The following is a 19,099-nucleotide window of genomic DNA, read 5'->3' as shown; positions in this document are numbered from 1 at the left end:
TGTGTAACCCTTTGTGATTTTCTTCCCACTCACCATAATTCTTTTGAGATTCACCTAAGTTATATTTTTAAGTCATTTGTTTTTAAAATAATCTCTGCATCCATTGTGGGGCTCGAACTCACAACCCCAAGATCAAGAGTTGCATGCTCCACTGACTGAGCCAGCCAGGCACCCCTCATCTGAGTTACCGAGTGTATAACTAGATGATTCCTTTTCTCATTGCTGAGTAAGGATCTCATGGTATGGATGTGCTCCACTTTGTTTAACCATTCATCTACTAACACTCGTTTGGGTTGTTACTAAATTTTGGCTTCTACCATGAGCTTTCGTGTAAATTAGGTTTTTGTGTGAACACATTTTTTCATTTCTCTGGGATAAATGTCCAAGAGTGCAATGACTGGATAGTATAGTATGCACAGGTTCAGTTTTGTAAGAAAGTGCTATATTCTTTCCAACAGTGGCTTTTCTATTTTCCATTCCCATTAGCAATGTATGAACATATGAGTGTGTGAGCTTTAACTGCTTAACTAAGAGTTCTTCAGAATAACCGAAGAAAGAATGATCTGATGAAAATATTTCTGCCCGAATGGCCCCATGGTTTACGAAGATTTCTATAGGAGGTACTCGTTGTAAAGAAGTTAGGTCAAGGAAGTCCTAAAAGTGCTTTGAAACAAGGCCAAAAATGAATCCTAGATACATCTGAAAGGAAGAGAGGAAATCAACATTTACAGAGCAGAAATACCAGGCATTTCTCATTCTTTATCTCATTTATTCCTCAGACGACCCTGTAAGAAGGGTACTATGCTTATTTTAGAAATAATGTAATCAAGGTCTCAAGTAACTTTTCAAACAGTCACAGTTTCCAACCGGCAAAGTGAGACTAAAAAGCCCAGCTTCTAGCTGCCTTTAGCTCAGTGCAGGAAACATAGGAGGCAATCAACACATTTGTTGAGAAGACTGAATGAATAGATGAATGTCAGTTCTGCTATTTATGTACTCCTTGGCAAGACAATTAAATTCTCTGAGTCTTTCTTCTTTTGTTGAAGGAAGACAATAATAACACCTCCTTCACAGAGTCGTGAACAAATGAGGTGATGTGAAAAAAAAATTGAAAAATGTTAAATGTTACATAATATTCTAAAAGTACAGTCAGGGTCATAACCAAATACTGATAAAATGCAGGCGCAAGAGTTGGGTGGGTGGGTGGGTGTAGTGCCAGTAAGGTACTGTGCCCCATGGATTATTTAATATCGAGTTTCCTTATCTGTGAAATCACAAGTGAGATTAAGGTGGAGCGCCTTAATGGCATAGACCCTAAGATTCTCACCGAATAATGAGACAGAACCAAGCAAACCTCTACATAGATTAATTTGAAAATGTTTATTATCCTTCCCAGGATGATGAAAAGTATGTTGCTGATTATCATTATCCATAGCATTCTGGCTGATATCAATTAGGTCATTGAGACCTATATCAGTGCATCAAAATTATTACATAGGTAATTTGGATATTTGTATGTGCAATGATATATGAAAACAGTATTGGTTAACAGTTAATAATATGAGAATATATATATAACTTCCAAATACCAGTTTCTAAGAACAACATGCACTGGATAGAAGTGGAAGAATGGGGGCGCCTGGGTGGCGCAGTCGGTTGGGCGTCCGACTTCAGCCAGGTCACAATCTCGCGGTCCGTGAGTTCGAGCCCCGTGTCAGGCTCTGGGCTGATGGCTCAGAGCCTGGAGCCTGTTTCCGATTCTGTGTCTCCCTCTCTCTCTGCCCCTCCCCCGTTCATGCTCTGTCTCTCTCTGTCCCAAAAATAAATAAATGTTGAAAAAAAAATTTTTTTAAAAAAAAGAAGTGGAAGAATGGGCAAGAAATTGATATATTGTGTCTGGGTAGGGGATAAGAGTGGCTAGAAAGGTAAAGAAGCTTCACATTTGTAACTCTTTGTATTTTCCTTTTGAATTTTGGAGCATATATTACTGCATTACTATTCAATAAATACTTTAACCTTTTATAAAAATCTTGTATAAAAATGTAACATTAATATAGACTAACCACAGGACTTTTTAAAGCATTGCTTTTAAATTATTAAATTCTGAAAATATGAAGCCACTTCCTTTTCAATATCATTATATGTTTTTACTGAATTTGTGGTCTCTGGGCATATTTAACTCTTCGGAAAAAAGCACTCTTTCCCCTTTAGCACTTTTTTGTAAGACTGACATTCTGAGTGACAGATAAAATTGAATAAAATAAGTTATTTTCTAAGAATAGTATTAAGTGTGAATGTGGGGGGGCACCAGTTTTAACTATGAGCTCAGAAGCAATGAGGCAAAAAATGTATAGAGAGGAAGAAGAGAAAGAAGTTAAGGCTGGCATTGTTAAGGACCACCGTTGGAGGCTACTGGCACCAGCGCTGAGGCATTATGGCTCATGGGCACTTTGGGGGTCTTCCAGAGCGCGGGTACCGGACTGAGCTTGGGTCCAACATGTTCTTCATCGGCTACCACCACCAGTCAAGGCGGGATTAGGATTTTCGCAAACTCCTCAACACTGAAAAGATGATGGTGTGTCTCCCCGCCCCCCCTCCGTAATTACAAATGGAAATGTATTTCGAAAATAAATTAAGATTTAAATTAGGGTGGACGCAAGACCTTCCCTCTAGATTTTCTTAAATAAAAATTCCTAATGAAGTCATCAAAGCTGACCAGTTTTTCTGTTTTCCCTTCCTGTAGACTTAGTTCAACTGCCTGTCTCCAAATCCAGCACTCGCAAGCTCTTAAACCCAACCCACGGCGTGTCTCGCAGGTGCCAGCCCCACCCCACTAGGGATTCCCCCTCCTTCGCTCCTCCCACCTGACCCTTCGCCCCGCCCATCGGGCGCGCCGTCCTTACGGCAGCGCGCGGTCGCCGAGGCCCGGCAGCAAATGAGCGCAGGCGGCCGCGGCCCTCCGTCGTACCCTCGCATGCGCATGCGCGCTCGTGCCGGGCGCTCCTGAAGACCTGGCGGAGCCCGACGCGGATGGAGGCCTGAGGGCGGCGGGGGCGGAGCGCACCGCGAGCTGGGGGCATGTCCGCGGCGGGCGCCGTCTAGAGGAAGGCCGAGCAGCCGCCACCACGCTCTCAGTCGCGGCGAGACGCAAGCGAGCCAGGCCTAGGGCCGCGGCGGCGATGCAGCGACGGCGGCGCCCTCCGCCGCCCGCTTCTCAGCTGCCCGAGGGCTGCGGGGGAGGCGGCGGCGGCCGCGGCGGGAGCGAGGAGGTGGAAGTGCAGTTCTCCGCCGGGCGTTTGGCCTCAGCCGCGGCGGTTTCGGCGGCGGCGGCGGCCGCGCGCAGCACCGAGGAGGAGGAGGAGCGGCTCGAGCGCGAGCACTTCTGGAAGATCATTAATGCCTTCCGCTACTACGGGTAAGAAGCCCGTGGCGGACCCCGGCGCAGCCCATCGAGGTGCCCGCTGGTTGCGGCGGACCCGCCTGAACGGGGGCGCCGGCCGCGCTCGCCCTCGGCCGCCACGCCTCCGGGGCACCCGGACCGGGCCGCCAGATCTGACCTCCGGGCCCCTGAGTCACCTCGTACCACGTTAGCCCTTCCCGGCCCTGCACAGCCGCGTGTCTGCCGCGCCGTCTGCTGCTCAGCCTCGTGTCTTCCAACCTCAGGATCAGATTAGCTCTCTTGCCTTTCATCCCTCGTTAAAGGTTTGGCTTTGAGGCCGGTGGGGGTGACCGGAAAAGTGCTGTTAACAATTGCAGATAGAAGATGATGGTGGTAAAATCGTCCAGTGCTGGGCATGATCTGTATGTGTTGTCGATGTCCTCCAAACTGAACACACGGAGAACCCAAGTTCACCTACACGTGGGATGCCGTAGGACGAATTTTCCCAAACTGTTGGCCAGTTCTTGTGAGAGCTGCGTAAGATTTCCACCCCAACCCCCTTGGCGCTTTGAATGTACAGGCACATTAGTGGTGAATGATGGCGCTCAATGTCTTTAACTGGTGGGTGAAATTAAGGTCGGAGGTGGTCCGGATGCTCTACAATTTAAGTATTAAAGAGGGAAATGAGAGAAGGCACAGCAAAGAACCGCTTTTATGATCTTTTCTTCGGCAAATATGTATCGAATTCTCACTGTGGGCTGGGCACGGTGGTAGGACTTTTAAACTCCCTAACTTCCACTTTTCTTTTTTAGATAGATGTTAAAATAGCTTAGTCGCAAAATTCTAATTCCGAGATCTGAAAGGGACTTAGATTTTTAGGTAAATATAGCACTTTCATTCGTGTTAAGAGATGAGGCCACCGACGGCTGTGTTCTGAGTCTGCAGTTGGAATGAGATACACGGACATGACCTGCACAAGTAAAACTTGTTCCCTTAGATGGGCTCCTGCTGTGCTTTATGCAGACTTTTTTTTTTTTTTTTTAATTGCTTGACTGTGACCTCTTCAAGGGCAGGGACTGATCCTTATTTATTTTTGTGTCACCAGAGCTTGGCATATGTTGTTGAAGCTCTATTTTTAACAAATAAGACAAGTAGTAGCAAAGAAATGCGTTTGTCATTCCCAAGTAGTCTGAATTTGTGACGGGTCGGTAGTTTGTTACTTTTTTGAATTGGGAAACTTGCTTAATAAAAACTTAAAGTTATTTAGAATCTGACTACATTTGTAACATGACATTTTGAAATGCAAAGATCTTGGTGAAATAATTTACTGATTAAACCCAAGCACAGGAACCGTGGACTGCATTACTTATGGAGCCCAAAAGGGAAGTAACTCATATGGGTATTTTACTTAGTATCAACACAGGGAGGAAGGCAGAAAACCACAGAATTGAATTTGATGCAAGTATTGTGCCTTCAAGAATCACCACAGGGAGGGGAAACAACTGACCTTAGGTTTAGATAGCTAGGAGAGGTAGGTGCAGAGAAGTCTGGTACATTTTACTATGAAAATTCTAGAAAGAATATTGGAATATTTTCTGGAAATACAGTGAATCACAGTAGACCCAATTAGTTAAAATGTGTGTTTGTGCAGATTCATATATAAAATTGATACTTATGATTAGGTATCAAATGGGCCTTTTTGTGAGAGCACAGAAACCTTTGATCTGGCAGGAGGGCTCAAGTGTGGCAATATAGAGAAGAGTGCTTGTGTGAATGTTCTGGTGGTTGTGATAGTTTCCTATACGCATCCCTCTGTTTAATGTGGGATTGAGGACACTTTCACTTTTTAAAAACAATCCTTTTTATTTGTGTGTACTCTTTTTTTTTTTTTTTAAGTGTTTGTTTATTTGAGAGAGAGAGAAAGAGAGAGTCCCAAGCAGGCTCCTATCAGTGCAGAGCCCAATGCAGGGCTCTATCTCATGAAGAGTAAGATCATGATCTCAGCTGAAATCAAGAAGCTTAACTGAGCCACTCAGGTGCTCCTGGCATGTACTCTCTTGATGAAACATTGAAATAGACTGAAAATAGTATTTTAAAAATGTGTTTTAAAACATCACTTGAAGGACTAGGGGGTATGGAAAGCATTTTGTAGCAGAAAATACTCTTGAGTTGTTACAGTCCAACATTTTATGATCTTCTAGACCTGCACTGTGGTACCGTAGTCACTAATCACATCTCGCTAAATTTAAGCTTAAATTAATTAAAACTTAATAAAATGTAAAATTCATTTTCTCAGCCTCACTAGCCACATTTCAAGTGCTTTTCAAATGTGGCTGGTGGCTGCCATATTGGACAGTGCAGATGTAAACCGTTCCATCACTGCAGTACGTTCTGATGGACGAGCCTGTTCTGAAGCTTTAGCGAGTACTTCTAAATTGTGGAGTTTACTTTTATTGCTAAATGTCTTTTAGTTATTATATAGGGGACTTAGATTAAAAATCACAAGGCAAGAATTGTCTTGATTAATGTTTTTCCAATGGCTTCCAACTTTGTGTTTCCTACAGATTATGCATAGATGATGTATTTTGATTAAGGCAAAAACGATTCGAGTATTGTAGCAAATAGCAAAAAAAAAAAAAAAAAAAAAAAAAATTTGTCAGTCCTAAAATGAATGAAGATACTTGGTCATGGAGAAGATACTACAGTTAAAAAATCAAAGGTCTCATCAGAAACATCCTGCTTTTAGAAATAGCAATTAGGTGAGATTTAAAACATGGAGAGGTAAAGTTCTTTTGTACAGGTGAAGGAATAGCCATATAAAGAGGCAAATAGCTTGCCCAGGCTTACACAACCAAGTTGTGGTAGAGTCTGGCCTGAAATCCAGAATTGTTCACTAAGGTTTTACCCTGCATCAGTAAGCAGTGATACTTAGTAAGACAGTTTTAACTGTGAGGTTTTTTTTTTTTTTAATGTTTATTTATTTTTGAGAGAGAGACAGAGACAGAGGTGAGCTGGGGAAGGGGCAGAGAGAGGGAGACACAGAATCCGAAGCAGGCTCCAGGCTCTGAGCTGTCCTCACAGAGCCTGACGTGGGGCTCGAACCCGTGAACCACAAGATCATGACCTGAGCCGAAATCGGACACTTAACCGACTGAGCCACCCAGACGCCCCTAACTGTGAGTTTTTAATAAATATTTAAAATGGATTGAGACAGACTTTCCTTCTGAAAAGATAATGCTTTCCCGTTTGGAATTCTAGAGTAATTCAACAGGTGCAGAAGAATGGGTCTATGACCTTGGCCCTTGGCTCAGACCCAGAAGTATCAGACCCACGCTGATGAAAGGAGACTAAATCAGAGTTGGGGTCACTGCCGAGACCAGCCTTCCGGAGAGAGCTGAAGGAAATAATATCCCAGAGCTATCCCAGGAAATAATGGCTGCTTGCTCTCCTCTCTCCCCTTAGCCACCAGAGGATATGGCCTCTTGCCACTGAGTTCAGAACCAAGGAGAGCCTGAAGGTTATAAAAAATTCCTTAAAAGCTGTTTGGGAAACTTTGTTTAAAGGGCCAGGCAATGAATGTTTGTAAGGTTGAAAGGCTAGGTAGTCTCTTACAGCTATTTAACTCTGCCCTGTATGGAAACAGCTGTCGGCAGTATGTGAACAATTGGGCATGGCTATGTTCCAGTAAAACTCCTTGTAAAATGGGCCTAGTAACCAGGGGGCCATAGTTTGCCCACCCCTTTCTTAAAGTACATTGGTAGGGTCAGCATCTTTAGAACAGTGAAGCTAGCCCCATTTAAAATAATGTAGTAAGGGGGCACCTGGGTGGCCCAGTCAGTTGGGCGTCTGACTTCGGCTCAGGTCATGATCTCTCGGTTTGTGAGTTCGAGCCCTGCATTGGGCTCTGTGTTGACAGCTCGGAGCTGGAGCCTGCTTCAGATTCTGTGTCTCCCTCTCTCTGCTTCTCCCCCACTCATACTCTCTCTCTCTCTCTCAAAAATAAAGCTTAAAAAAATTTAAAATAATGTAGTAAGGAGTAGACTCTCTTCTCAACTTCTAAGACCTCCCTTATTTCAAGAGAGACACTGTGGGTGTATGTTATGGATAGTTTGGCACACCAATCAAGGGTTAAAAGATATGCAGCCTCTCATCCTGTTCTGTGTTGTTAACATCACTTCTGTATCAGTAATTGACAGCAAATATGTGTGGGCTCTTCTGACCAATCTATAACTTACCTCAACTACCCTGCAAACGTGGAAATTAAGTAGTCTTCATTGAGCATCAAAAATGGCATTTAGGGAACATAACTGAACGTGTATTCATTGCTCTTTGCATATGCTGAAATCTGGAGATTCAGTGGGGACAAGACTGTATTTTAGAATTCATAGGGGGTGGTAGACTTAGGCCGGGTACAGCATTCCCAGGGAGCAGGCCTCTTAGGAATCTTTGGGAGACCTAATGAGGGCCTGGGAGAGGTAGTGATTTGCAGACAGTTTATGAAGTAGAATCAAAAGGATCTGGGGCTTGTGATTGTGGGGTCTGTGAGAAGAGGCATTTTAGGATGACTCATTTGTTTCTGACCTGAGTGGATGTATGGTGTGCCATTCATCAGCCATATGGGAAGAAGTGCCAGGTTTTTTGGGGGGATGATCGTGTGCTACGTTCAGTGTGTCTGTTGAATTTTGAGGTGTGCTGAGAGGAACGTTGAGTGGCATCCAGTGGCCAAGAATACTAGAAATGAAGTACTGTAAGACTGTTTTCACCATTTGACTGTGAGCTGTAAACCTTCACAACTCCACTGTTTGCCTAACACAGTATGGTCACTTTTAATTATTCTTTAGCGTCATAATCTATTTTATAGGAACGCAAACTGATGCATTCCTTCTGAAAATCAGTTTGTGTTAACCTGAAAAATACTTATTCTTTTTTTTTTTTTTTTTTTACTTTTTTTGAGTTTATTGATTTTTGAGACAGATAAGAGCATGAGCAGGGAAGGGGCAGAGAGAGAGAAGGAGAGAGAGAATCCCAAGCAGACTCCGAGCTGTCATCGCAGAGCCCAATATGGGGCTGCAACTCACAAAACTGTGAGATCATGACCTGAGCCGAAACCAAGAGTCAGATGCTTAACCGGCCGAATCACCCAGGGGCCCCTACTTATTCTTTCTAACTTGGTAATTCTTCTTTTGGGAATTTGTAGTATTTTTTTTTTTTCTAAAATATAGACCAGTTTAGAACAGAAAGTTTATCATATAGATAAGTGAAAGTATCTAGATGTCTAGTGTTTGGGAAATAAGTAAATTTTGGTTGCATAGATGGGATAATGAACAGTCACTATATAGTCTTTTGTGCTGTAGTCATTAGAGAACTTTTTTTCTGATCTGGGAAAATTCCTTTGATAAAGATGATTACAAGTGCCTCTGAAAACTTGGTGTACATGTGAATCATTTGGAGATCTCGTTAAAAGGCAGATTACATTTCGGTAGGTCTTCGGTGGGGCGTCGGATTCTTCATTTCTAGTTACCTCCAAGTGATCTGCTGTTCTGTGTATCACGTTTTGACTAGAAAAGCACTTAAGTGACTTTGTCTTAACGACAAGGAGAAATATGTCAAAAAGTTAGAAGTGATTGCCTCTAGAAGAGGAATTATTAGTAGCTTTTTTTCCTGGAGGACTTTTACTTCTCTACATTTTTTTTTTTTTTTGTATTTTCATTATGTAAATTAGATATACCTACCATATTTGAGCTATGTTTCAGGCCCTGGGCTAAGTGATATGTGTACATTATTTTGTTACATTTTCAGTAAAATCCGTTGGGTTGGCAGAGGAGTATTATGGTAGCCACCTCATGGAATTTTATGGAGATTTTCCATAATAATCCATGTTTAGTGACTTTTGATGTAGGGCCTGGCTTTTATTAAATCTCAATAAATGACAACTTCTGTCGTCATCATCATCATCATCATCATCACTGTTATGTATTACCTTGTTTTGTGTATGAGACAATTGGGGCACAGAGGAAGGAAGTAGCTCTCCAAGGGTTGCACAGCAAATAGGTGGCATAACCTGAATTACAATTCATATATGTGTTTTGACTCCAGAGCTCACTATTACACTGTCTCCAGGGGGAAAAAAGCAAACATGCATGCAGCCACTGCCAATTTCATCTATTCACGTTACCTCGCCATTCCCCCCTCGCCCCTAACTACCAGAGCCACCACATTAAGCTTCTAAAAGCACGGTCAGGTTATTGCTTTAGTCAAGAGCTTCCTCAGAACATCTTTATTACTATTCAGAAATTAGTGATGTGGCATAAAAATGAGAATTATTTGGATGAATAGAAAGGTTCAGTCAATCAAATGAAAAAGTGCTTTTCATTTTTATTTAGTATGGAGTAAATGCCAAAGAGTGTTTAGAAGAAACATAAACATTGACTGACTTGTTTGGATGTATAAAATGTAAAGAACGATACAGTGAATACCCAGAAATCTAACACCTGGGTTAAAAAAAAAAACAAAAAACATCCTTTCCCTTTCCCTACAAAGAACATCGCTTTATTGAATTTTCACTTACTTGCTTTCCTTGTAGCTTTTCTACTTGTATTCAGTCCCTGTAATGTATTGTTTATTTTTATAAAAGGTGGAATTGTACATTACGCATTTTTCTGCAACTTGCTTTTTTCGACAAATACTTACATTCGTGAGTTTTATCCATATTATTGTGTCTAGTTGTAGTTTATTAATTTAATTACCTTCCATTGTATGATTATACGGTACTTTCTTCATTCATTTTACTGGTGATGGACCTTTAGGTTGTTTGTTGTTTACAACAGTGCTATTAAGAAGATAGTTTCTTGGTGCCCATTTGCGAGAGTTTCTTGAGTATGTGTCTAGGACTATAATTGCTATGTCATAGGGAGTGTGTGTATTAAGATTTACTGGGAAATGCTAAATTATTTTCCAGAGTGGTTGTACCAATTTATGCACCTACCATCAATCAGTATATATATGTATACATATTTATATATTCCTATAGTCAGGCTTTTAGATTTTGCCCATCTGATTGATATAAAATGGCACTCATTGCAAATGTAATATTTGACTTTTTTAAATGATGGTTTGTTTTTTTTTTTTTCAGATTTTATAAATAGATAATCCCCAAAGTGACCTTTAGAGTTATCTGGAAACTTCTGGATTGCAAATTATGAATAATATCATGTAAATTTCATTTTTTTTTTTGTTTACTACTTTTGTAGTGCATAAGATCTTTTGTGATTTTTAAAAATTTAGCTTGGTTGGCTGTTAGTTAATTTCAAAACACATTTTGTGTATTCTAAAGTAATTTCAGAGCAGTATTCTGCTCTGATAGATTTAAAGCATTCAACTAGTTTGCTGAAAATTTTAAGCTTGGAAATTAAAATCATAAAAATAAACTCATTGTACGTTAATCCTCTTCATGTTTTCTTTTACCCCCCAAATGGTGCAGATGTTTACTTTGCTACTTACAAACTCTTTGTCTTTTGTTTGTCTAAAGAATTTGTAATAAGGTGAAAATATAAAATTTCTAAGTTGGTATCCTTTAAGAAACCAAAAGATTGTAAATAACAGGACAGTATCCAACATTATAAGGAATAATTGTACAGAAAGACAACCTTAAAATAAGATTGGCCCTGGTGAGAATTCTTTCGCCAATTTAAAAAACACCTTTTATGTTTTAGCACCAGTATGCATGAGCGAGTGAACCGAACAGAAAGACAATTTCGATCACTTCCAGATAACCAACAGAAACTACTTCCTCAGTTTCTTCTTCACTTGGACAAGATTCGGAAATGCATTGATCATAATCAAGAAATACTACTGACCATTGTGAATGATTGCATACATATGTTTGAAAATAAAGAATATGGAGAAGATGTATGTGAAAGTTTGTTCTATTTTTATTTTAGGGTTTAGCCTCTGTTTTTGAGGTCTTTATCTTTCTGGATTTCATTTTTATATTTTGCATGAGTCATTTGCTCTACTCAGAGAGTGTTTTCACTTACATGTTCAGGCATTTGATTAGGCTTAATAGGATAGTATGCCAGAAACTGGATTTGTTCACTGATTTTTTTCCCTAAAAATAGTAAGATAATTGTTGCCATATGGATATACATTTCACATAGTATTCTGACTGTTCTAGCATGTAGAGTTAGTGACTTAAATTTTTGTAAACTTTAGTAGCCGTGTAAAATTAATTTCCCTTGCTAAACTCATTGTCAGTATCTTGTATCTATTGATATTTATCTTTTACTTTAAGAAATTATTTTCACTTCTAAATCTCAAGGGACTGGCAGTAATAGAAACTGAAGTCCTCTTTTTGTATCCACAGGATAGATACAGTTGGGCCACTCCAGTGTGAGCCTCTCCATGCTGCCCCATCAATGACCCGGAGGGACTTTCTTCCCTCTCTTAGAGAGAGATGTTCCGTCTCCATAGGAGCTCAGTTCTGGTCCTCTCCTGAGTAAAGACTGCTTAATTATATGGTGGTTTCATGATTAATGGACCTTAATCTATTGAGGGTAGAAGTGAGACCACCAAGCTCTTTTCATTTAGGATCTCAAGCTGCACTTGAATCCCGGTTGAGGTGAGAGGCTAGTGATTTATCCACTAAACCATCTATATGGCCCCCGAGTAGCATGTCTGTGTGACCATATCCAAAATTGATTACTTTGTCAGAAGCTAATTGATTTCTGTTTTTTAAACAGGGGAATGGAAAGATTATGCCAGCATCTACATTTGACATGGATAAATTAAAATCCACACTGAAACAGTTTGTGAGAGACTGGAGTGAAACCGGGAAAGCAGAAAGGGAAGCCTGCTACCAGCCAATCATTAAAGAAATTTTAAAAAATTTTCCAAAAGAGAGATGGTAAATAGTATCTTATTTTTAACCCATTTCTTTAAAGATAAGCACTAAGTTTTTCTGTAAGAAATGTCACAGTCTTGATTCATTTTTATAGTTGCTATGTGCCTGTATTTTTTCATATATGGATGTGTGGTCTTGTGTGTGTTTTTAGATGCTTTGTGTGAAGCTGTGGTTAATATTTTGAATACTCTTTGCTGTAGCACTTACTCTAGAAATTTGTAAGGTTAGATGTTCATTATCAGTGATGTTTTCCTTTTATAATTTGCTTATGGCAAAGCAAAAAGCTTCAGACTAATTTAATTTTCCTTATTACGACAAACTTGTAAGTAAATAGGGGATTTATAGCTTAGAGCAGAGATTCGTCACTTTTTTGTGCCATGAAAACCCTACGCAGGCCACTTTTCTGAATAACATTTCTGAATGGATCAGATAGAAGGCATAAGATTACCAAGAAACCAATTTTGAAGCACAGCTATAAAAATATTTAAAAAGCTAATTTGTGCTAGAACATGCTTTGTATCCTGTATTGCACTAAATTAGATCTAGCAGCAAGTATAATTACTGTACTTTAAAAATGCCAGTGTATGTGTTATTTTGAGAATCTCAACAGCTTCAAAATAACAGATAAGTTGCATACATTTTACACTTACATATTCTCCCTAATCACCAGTTCTTAACATTTTACACTTACTTCATTATTTCTTCTTCCTACTTCCCTCCCTCCTTCCCCTGCTTTACAAGTATGTCTAAAACCACATATATGCACAGCTACTATTTAAACCATTTGAGAGATCAATGTGTGTACATTATGTTTTGTTTTTTTTTTTTTTTTTTTTACCTCTTAATACGTCAGAGTTAATTTCTGAAGAACAAGAATATACGTAAATACAGTGCAGTTATCAGGTGGAGGAAAATTTAATACTGTCTTCTAATCTACAGTCTGTATTCAGTTTTTATAAATTATCCTGAAAATATTCTTAATAACATTTCTTTCTAGTCTAGATCCAGCCCTGGATATTGTATTACATTTCATTATAATATTTTAGTTTTTAATCTGGAACAGTTCCTTGGCCTTTCTTTTTCTTTCATGACATTGACATTTGTGAAGAATACAAGGAAGTTATTTTATACACTGTTCCTCAGTTTGAGATTATCTGTTTCTTCATGATTGAATCTGGATTATATGTCCTTTTGAAAATAATACATAATTGATACATAATTGATGTGTTCTTTTTAGGATGTCACATTTGGAATAGTGCAATGTCTGTTAGTCCATCAATAATAATTTTAATTTTGATTACCCATTCAAAATGTCATTCAGTTTCTCTACTGTTCAGTTACTGTTTCTCCTCTTACAACTGATAAGCAGTTTCTGGGGAGACACTTTGAGACCATGCAGTTAATTTCCTGCTCCTCCTCAAACTTTCTCTGCCTTAGAATTGTCAGCCAGTGAGGATTTTTGCATGAACTAATCTATCCTGTGATGGTTATGGAATGGTGATTTTCTTTTTTTTTTAAGATTTTTTTTCTTAACATTTATTCATTTTTGAGAGACAGAGCATGAGTGGGGTAGGGGCAGAGAGAGGGAGACACAGAATCTGAAGCAGGCTCCAGGCTCTGAGCTGTCAGCACAGAGCCTGACGTGGGGCTCGAACTCACAAACTGTGAGATCATGACCTAAGCTGAAGTCGGATGCTCAACCGACTGAGCCACCCACGTGCCCTGGAATGGTGATTTTCTAACTTTACAATTATCAGCATTCTATTGTATCTGTAAACTATTACCTGAAAGGACTAATGGTTCCTATTTTATTTAGTGAGTAATGATCCATTACTGTTGGTTTGTTGTTGTTCAAATTGCCTCAGCTTTAGCCAGCAGGAGTGCCTTCAAGTTGGCCCCTTTGTCCTTTCAGCATGGCCCAATTGTTTTTTAGCGCTTCCTTATTTCTCTGGCACAGTAAAATATTTTAGTCCCATTGTGTATCTTCCCGACTTTAGCCTTGGAATTGGATGTTTTTCCAAGGACCCAGTTCCTTTAATATGGAATGGTGTATAGAAACCAAGATCGGGCCCTAGGCATTTTTGTTGTTACTAAGATGTCACTGCTTTTGAGCCTTTTAGTGGCTAGAACACACACACACATATTAGAAATCATTAGTTCATACTAATCCCTTCAGTTCCTGTCTAACCCCAAAGGTTTCCTTCTTGGCCTCCTTGTTCCCTATATCTGTCTGCCTTTTTCCACAGTAAGAACCCTGGCTTCTGACAACATCAATACATTTACTCATTCACTCAATCCTACAGTACTCACATAAGGCTTTCAGAATTGCTACCTCCATACCACTATGAAAAACAAACTACCCACATGAGTTTAGGATTTGCTAGCAATTATTTTTTCCCCTAAACTAGGGTTATTCACAAAAATATTCTTTACAGGTTACTCAGAGTCACTTCCTTTCAACCCCCTACCCTCAGTGTGGTTGTGTGTTTAATTTGAAATTCAGTACATCATGGTTTATTTCTGTTTGCTTTCAGTTTTTAGGGTTGTTCTGTCCTCCCCCCATTCTCCATCCTTGCTGGTATATATTTGTTTTTTTGATTCATGAGCTGTCAGCTATCAACTTGTGATAATCAGAAAAAGTGTCATTCCCTTTCCTATTCCTTTGATAGCCCATCTCTTCAATCCTCATTCTCAGTCCCACACCCCATGTAGGTAATCAGTATCATTGATTTCTTGTTTGTCCTTGTTTTTATTTTTTGTTTCCTATGAATGTAAGCAGATACAGGTTTTCTTCTAAATTGCCTCCTTTTTTCAAACACAAAATGTAGCAGCCTGTATATTTTATGTTGCATTCTGCTTTTTTCACTTAACAGTTTATCTTAGAAATAGCCAATTGTTGGGGCTCCTGGCTGGCTCAGTCGGTAGAGCATTGACTCTTGATCTCAGGGTTGTGAGTTTGGGCCCCACGTTGGGTGTCGAGATTACATAGTGTTACAATTAATGACCATATGCATGTGTATTTTTGTACTGTTGGAAGTGTATCTTTAGTGTAAATTCTTAGACATGGGATTACTGAATCTGAAAGGTAAATGCATGTGGGACATAAGTGTATTGGTTACCTGTTGCTATAAAAGAAATTACCACAAGTTTAAATGCCTGTTGCTGTAAAAGAAATTACCACGAATTTAACTGCTTAAAACAGACACATTTATCATTTCACAGTTTCTGGGAGTCAGAAGTCTGGACATAGCTTAATTGAGTCCTTGGTGTAGGATCTTTAAAAGGTTGCGTCAGGATGTCTGGTGGGCTGTGTTCTAATCTGGTGGCTCGACTGTGGAAATATCTGCTTCCACACACACTCATGTTGTTGGCAGAATTCATTTCATTGGGGTTGCAGGACTGAGGGCCCTAGCTTCCTGTTGTCTGCCGTGGGAGTCTGCCTTAGCATTTTTGTCTTGTGAGCTTTCCTCAACTGGTCACTTACTTCGCCAGGCCGGCAAGGAGTCTTTAGAAGCCTTCAGTGGAGTTTTTATGATGTGATGTTATCATACGGTGACTGTTGGTTCGAAGAAGCAAGTCATAAATCCCTGCACACACTAAAGGGGGCAGATTATAAAAAGGCGTGAACACCAGTAGGTGGGGCACTTTAGGCTCTGTGCCACAGTTATTGCCACATATCCCTATAAGGGCTGTACTGTTCCGTCTTCTTGTCAGCAATGTACAAAAGTGCCGGTTTACTCACAGCCTTGCCACACACTGTGTGTTCACAATCATTACCAAGCTTGTAAACTTTTGCCAATCTGATGGGTGGAGAATCGTATTTTGGCCTACTTCTTATTTGCATTTCTCTTGCTATGAAAGAAATTGACTAGTCTCATATGTTTAAGGGCCATTTTATACCTTGTTTTGAGAAATACATATTGGTGTTTTTCCCCTCCTTTTAAAAAGTTGAGGTGAAATGCATATAAAAAATGTGACAGTTTTAAAGTGAACACTTTGATGGTAGTTAGTAAATTAACAGTATTGTGTATCCGTCGTCTCTTACAGAGTTGGAAAACATTTCCACAACCCACAATAAATCCCATACCCATGAAGCGGTTACTCCCCATTCTCCTTACTCCACCCCTGACTTCTGTTTGTCAGAAGTTTGACGATGAGTTGCCTAGATGTGGTTTTCTTTGTATTTATCCAGTGTGGGCTTTGTTTTGCTTTGGGAGGCTTGGGTAGATATGTATCGCCAAATCAAAAATCAAAAATTGTTTGCTCTTATTTCTTTCCCTTCTGGGACTGAATCGTATGTTTATGAAACTGCTTGACATGGTCTGTAACGTGTCAGATGGCCCTTTTCCCACTAATTCTTTCTATATTTTAGTTTGGGTAGTTTCTATTGACCTTACTTGAATTTCACGAATTATTTATTATGCCAATCTGTTGATAAACCCATTGAAAGACTTCTTTAATTCTGATACAGAATTTTTAAAAAATTTCTAGTATTTCCATATACACATACCTTTCTATGTGTGTTCTCTCTGTGCTGACATTTCCTGTTTGTGTATGTGATCTACCTTTTCCACCTGATGTTTTAATGTATTTTTTATGTTTAGGTTTTAAAATTTTTTATTTTTTTTTAATGTTTATTTTTGACACACACACACACACACACACACACACACACAGAGTGCGAGTGGAGAGGGGCAGAGAGAGAGGGAGACACAGAATCCAAAGCAGGCTCCAGGCTCTGAGCTATCAGCACAGAGCCCAATGCGGGGCTCAAACTCCTGAACCGCAAGATCGTGACCTGAGCTCAAGTTGAATGCTTAACCAACTGAGCCACCCAGGTGCTCCTATTATGTTTATTTTTAAATCCCTGTCTGATAATTCCAACATATGTGCTGTTTGTGGGTCAGTTCTGATAATCATTTCCTCTCATAGCGATGGGGTACATTTTCTTGCTGCTTTGCACGTCTCATAATTTTTTGATAGAATGCCAGACGGTGTATGTAAAAGAACAGTAGGAACTGAAGTATATTCACAACCAGAAAAGAGGCATTCTCCTTATTCTGGCAAGCTATGAACTTGGGAGGTTGACTGAATCTCTTAAATGTTTTTAATATTTGATATTATTGCATGTATTAGCTGCTTCAATCATTAAGAAAAAATGGTCTAAACCTTGCATCTAGAAATGTGGCAATGTAACCATTGTCAATTTCTAGATTGAAATAGTTTCTAAGTTTTCATCTGCATCTCACCTTTTACTTCATTCTTGTACATTGATTCGTGTACATTGATTTTACGATCTTTCCTGAATTAATTGATAGGAAGTTGTTTGCAATATTAAGCACTCGGAGCATGAAAATATAGTTATTTCTTCAGCAGTAAATGACCCACTAGGTCCACAGGAAGCCATTTGTATATTGGAACTGTCCTCTGCCAAAGATAAGATTGAGGCTCTCTTATTTAGTCAGCCTTTTACATGTAATGACAGCTCATCCACCTTGTTTGAATATCTACACGTCTGTGCCATGCAGATTGTAGCTCAGTACCATGAAAATCACCCACTGTATTTCTCCTTGTGGTCAGTAAATTTTTGACCCGCTGTGTTCTTAACATCCAGTTGAGGGGATAATAGATTGATTATGTACTTGTGATTCCTGTGTCACTTAAAGCTTTCATTCTTTTATTCCATTGTTGATGACAGTTATGACACTTCACTGATTTTCAGTTCTGTAAATATTTCTTCAATCAGATTTATAGTGTTCTGGGTCTGAAACCCAGATATAGCTCAGTAAGTGAGTAACGTTGGAAGCACAGTTGAAATTATTATTCCAGCCATGTTATCGCTCCTGGAAAAAAAAAAAAAAAAAAAAGACCAGTGCTTATTTCTACATGTTCAAATAGCCGATCTATAAGATTCAGAAGTAATATAGGTAATAATTCACTGATTGTGCCCTGCAGATATAATTTAGGAAGAAGTTTTCTAATGACATGTTTTTGTAGAAAGAAGTTTATCCATAGGCTTCAAAGCTAGGCAGATTCCAAATACTTCAACTACTAGAAATGCTTGACATGTATGCTACTCACTCACATTTTTAGTGTCCGCAGACTTGTTAATACATTTTGTATTCCAAGTTTGATCAATGAGGATACAGTATACTTGGGGTTTCTAATTTTTTATAGCACTGACTCTTCATGCTTTTATAGTCTTTATTATGTTTGGGTTGAAGATGATTTGTCGTAGATGAAATTGTGTGATCTTTGTGATATGTGTTAACCCCCCCCTTTTTTTTTCCTGCATGTATTGTTTCCTTGTTGGATCTATGACTTGCAAATATTTTCTCCAGCTCTATAGGTTGTCTCTGCACTTTATGATGTCCTTTGACATACAAAATTTTATAATTTTGGTGAAGTCCAGTTTATCTGTTTTTTCCTTTTGGCACTAGTGCTTTTCATGTCATGTTTATGAAATCACTGCCAAATCCAGTGTCCTGAATACTTTCTTTTTGTTTTGTTTTTAAGTTTATTTATTTATTTTGAGAGAGAGAGAGAGAGAGAGAGAGAGAGAGAGAGAGAGAACGAGCAGGGGCGGGGCAGAGAGAATGGGAGATAGAATCCCAAGTAGGCTCTGTCCTGTGTCCTGTCAGCACAGAGCCTGACGCAGTGCTCCGACTCAAGAACGGAGTCGAAACCAGGAGTCGGATGCTCAGCTGATTGAGCCACCCAGGCGCCCCTCCTCAGTACTTTCTTCTAAGAGTTTTATAGTTTTAATTCTTAAGTTTAGATCTTTGATCCGTTTTGAATTCATTTTGTATAATAAGGTAAGG

General features: G+C 39.5%; 1 protein-coding gene across 2 annotated transcripts in view; it reads left to right on the top strand.

Moving 5' to 3' along the window:
• The first annotated feature begins 2,976 nt into the window (after positions 1–2,976).
• CARNMT1 (carnosine N-methyltransferase 1) overlaps positions 2,977–19,099 on the top strand; it is a 43,999-nt gene continuing 27,876 nt past the window's right edge. Inside the window, exons 1-4 of one of the 2 annotated variants that reach the window (XM_086685021.1) lie at positions 3,278–3,415; positions 10,512–10,591; positions 11,092–11,287; positions 12,118–12,281. In XM_086685021.1, coding sequence (XP_086541147.1) covers positions 10,578–10,591; positions 11,092–11,287; positions 12,118–12,281 — 374 coding nt within the window. In that variant the 5' untranslated portion in view covers positions 3,278–3,415; positions 10,512–10,577. Of the gene's footprint in view, positions 3,416–10,511; positions 10,592–11,091; positions 11,288–12,117; positions 12,282–19,099 lie in introns of both variants that reach the window. The other variant, XM_025931655.2, reaches the window with a different exon arrangement.

The sequence above is a fragment of the Puma concolor genome, chromosome D4, assembly GCF_028749965.1.
Source record: "Puma concolor isolate L17-30 chromosome D4, mPumCon1.1.hap2, whole genome shotgun sequence".
Lineage (NCBI taxonomy): Eukaryota > Metazoa > Chordata > Mammalia > Carnivora > Felidae > Puma > Puma concolor.
Note: the sequence above shows the minus strand (reverse complement) of the source record. Positions and strands in the feature narration are given on the sequence as shown.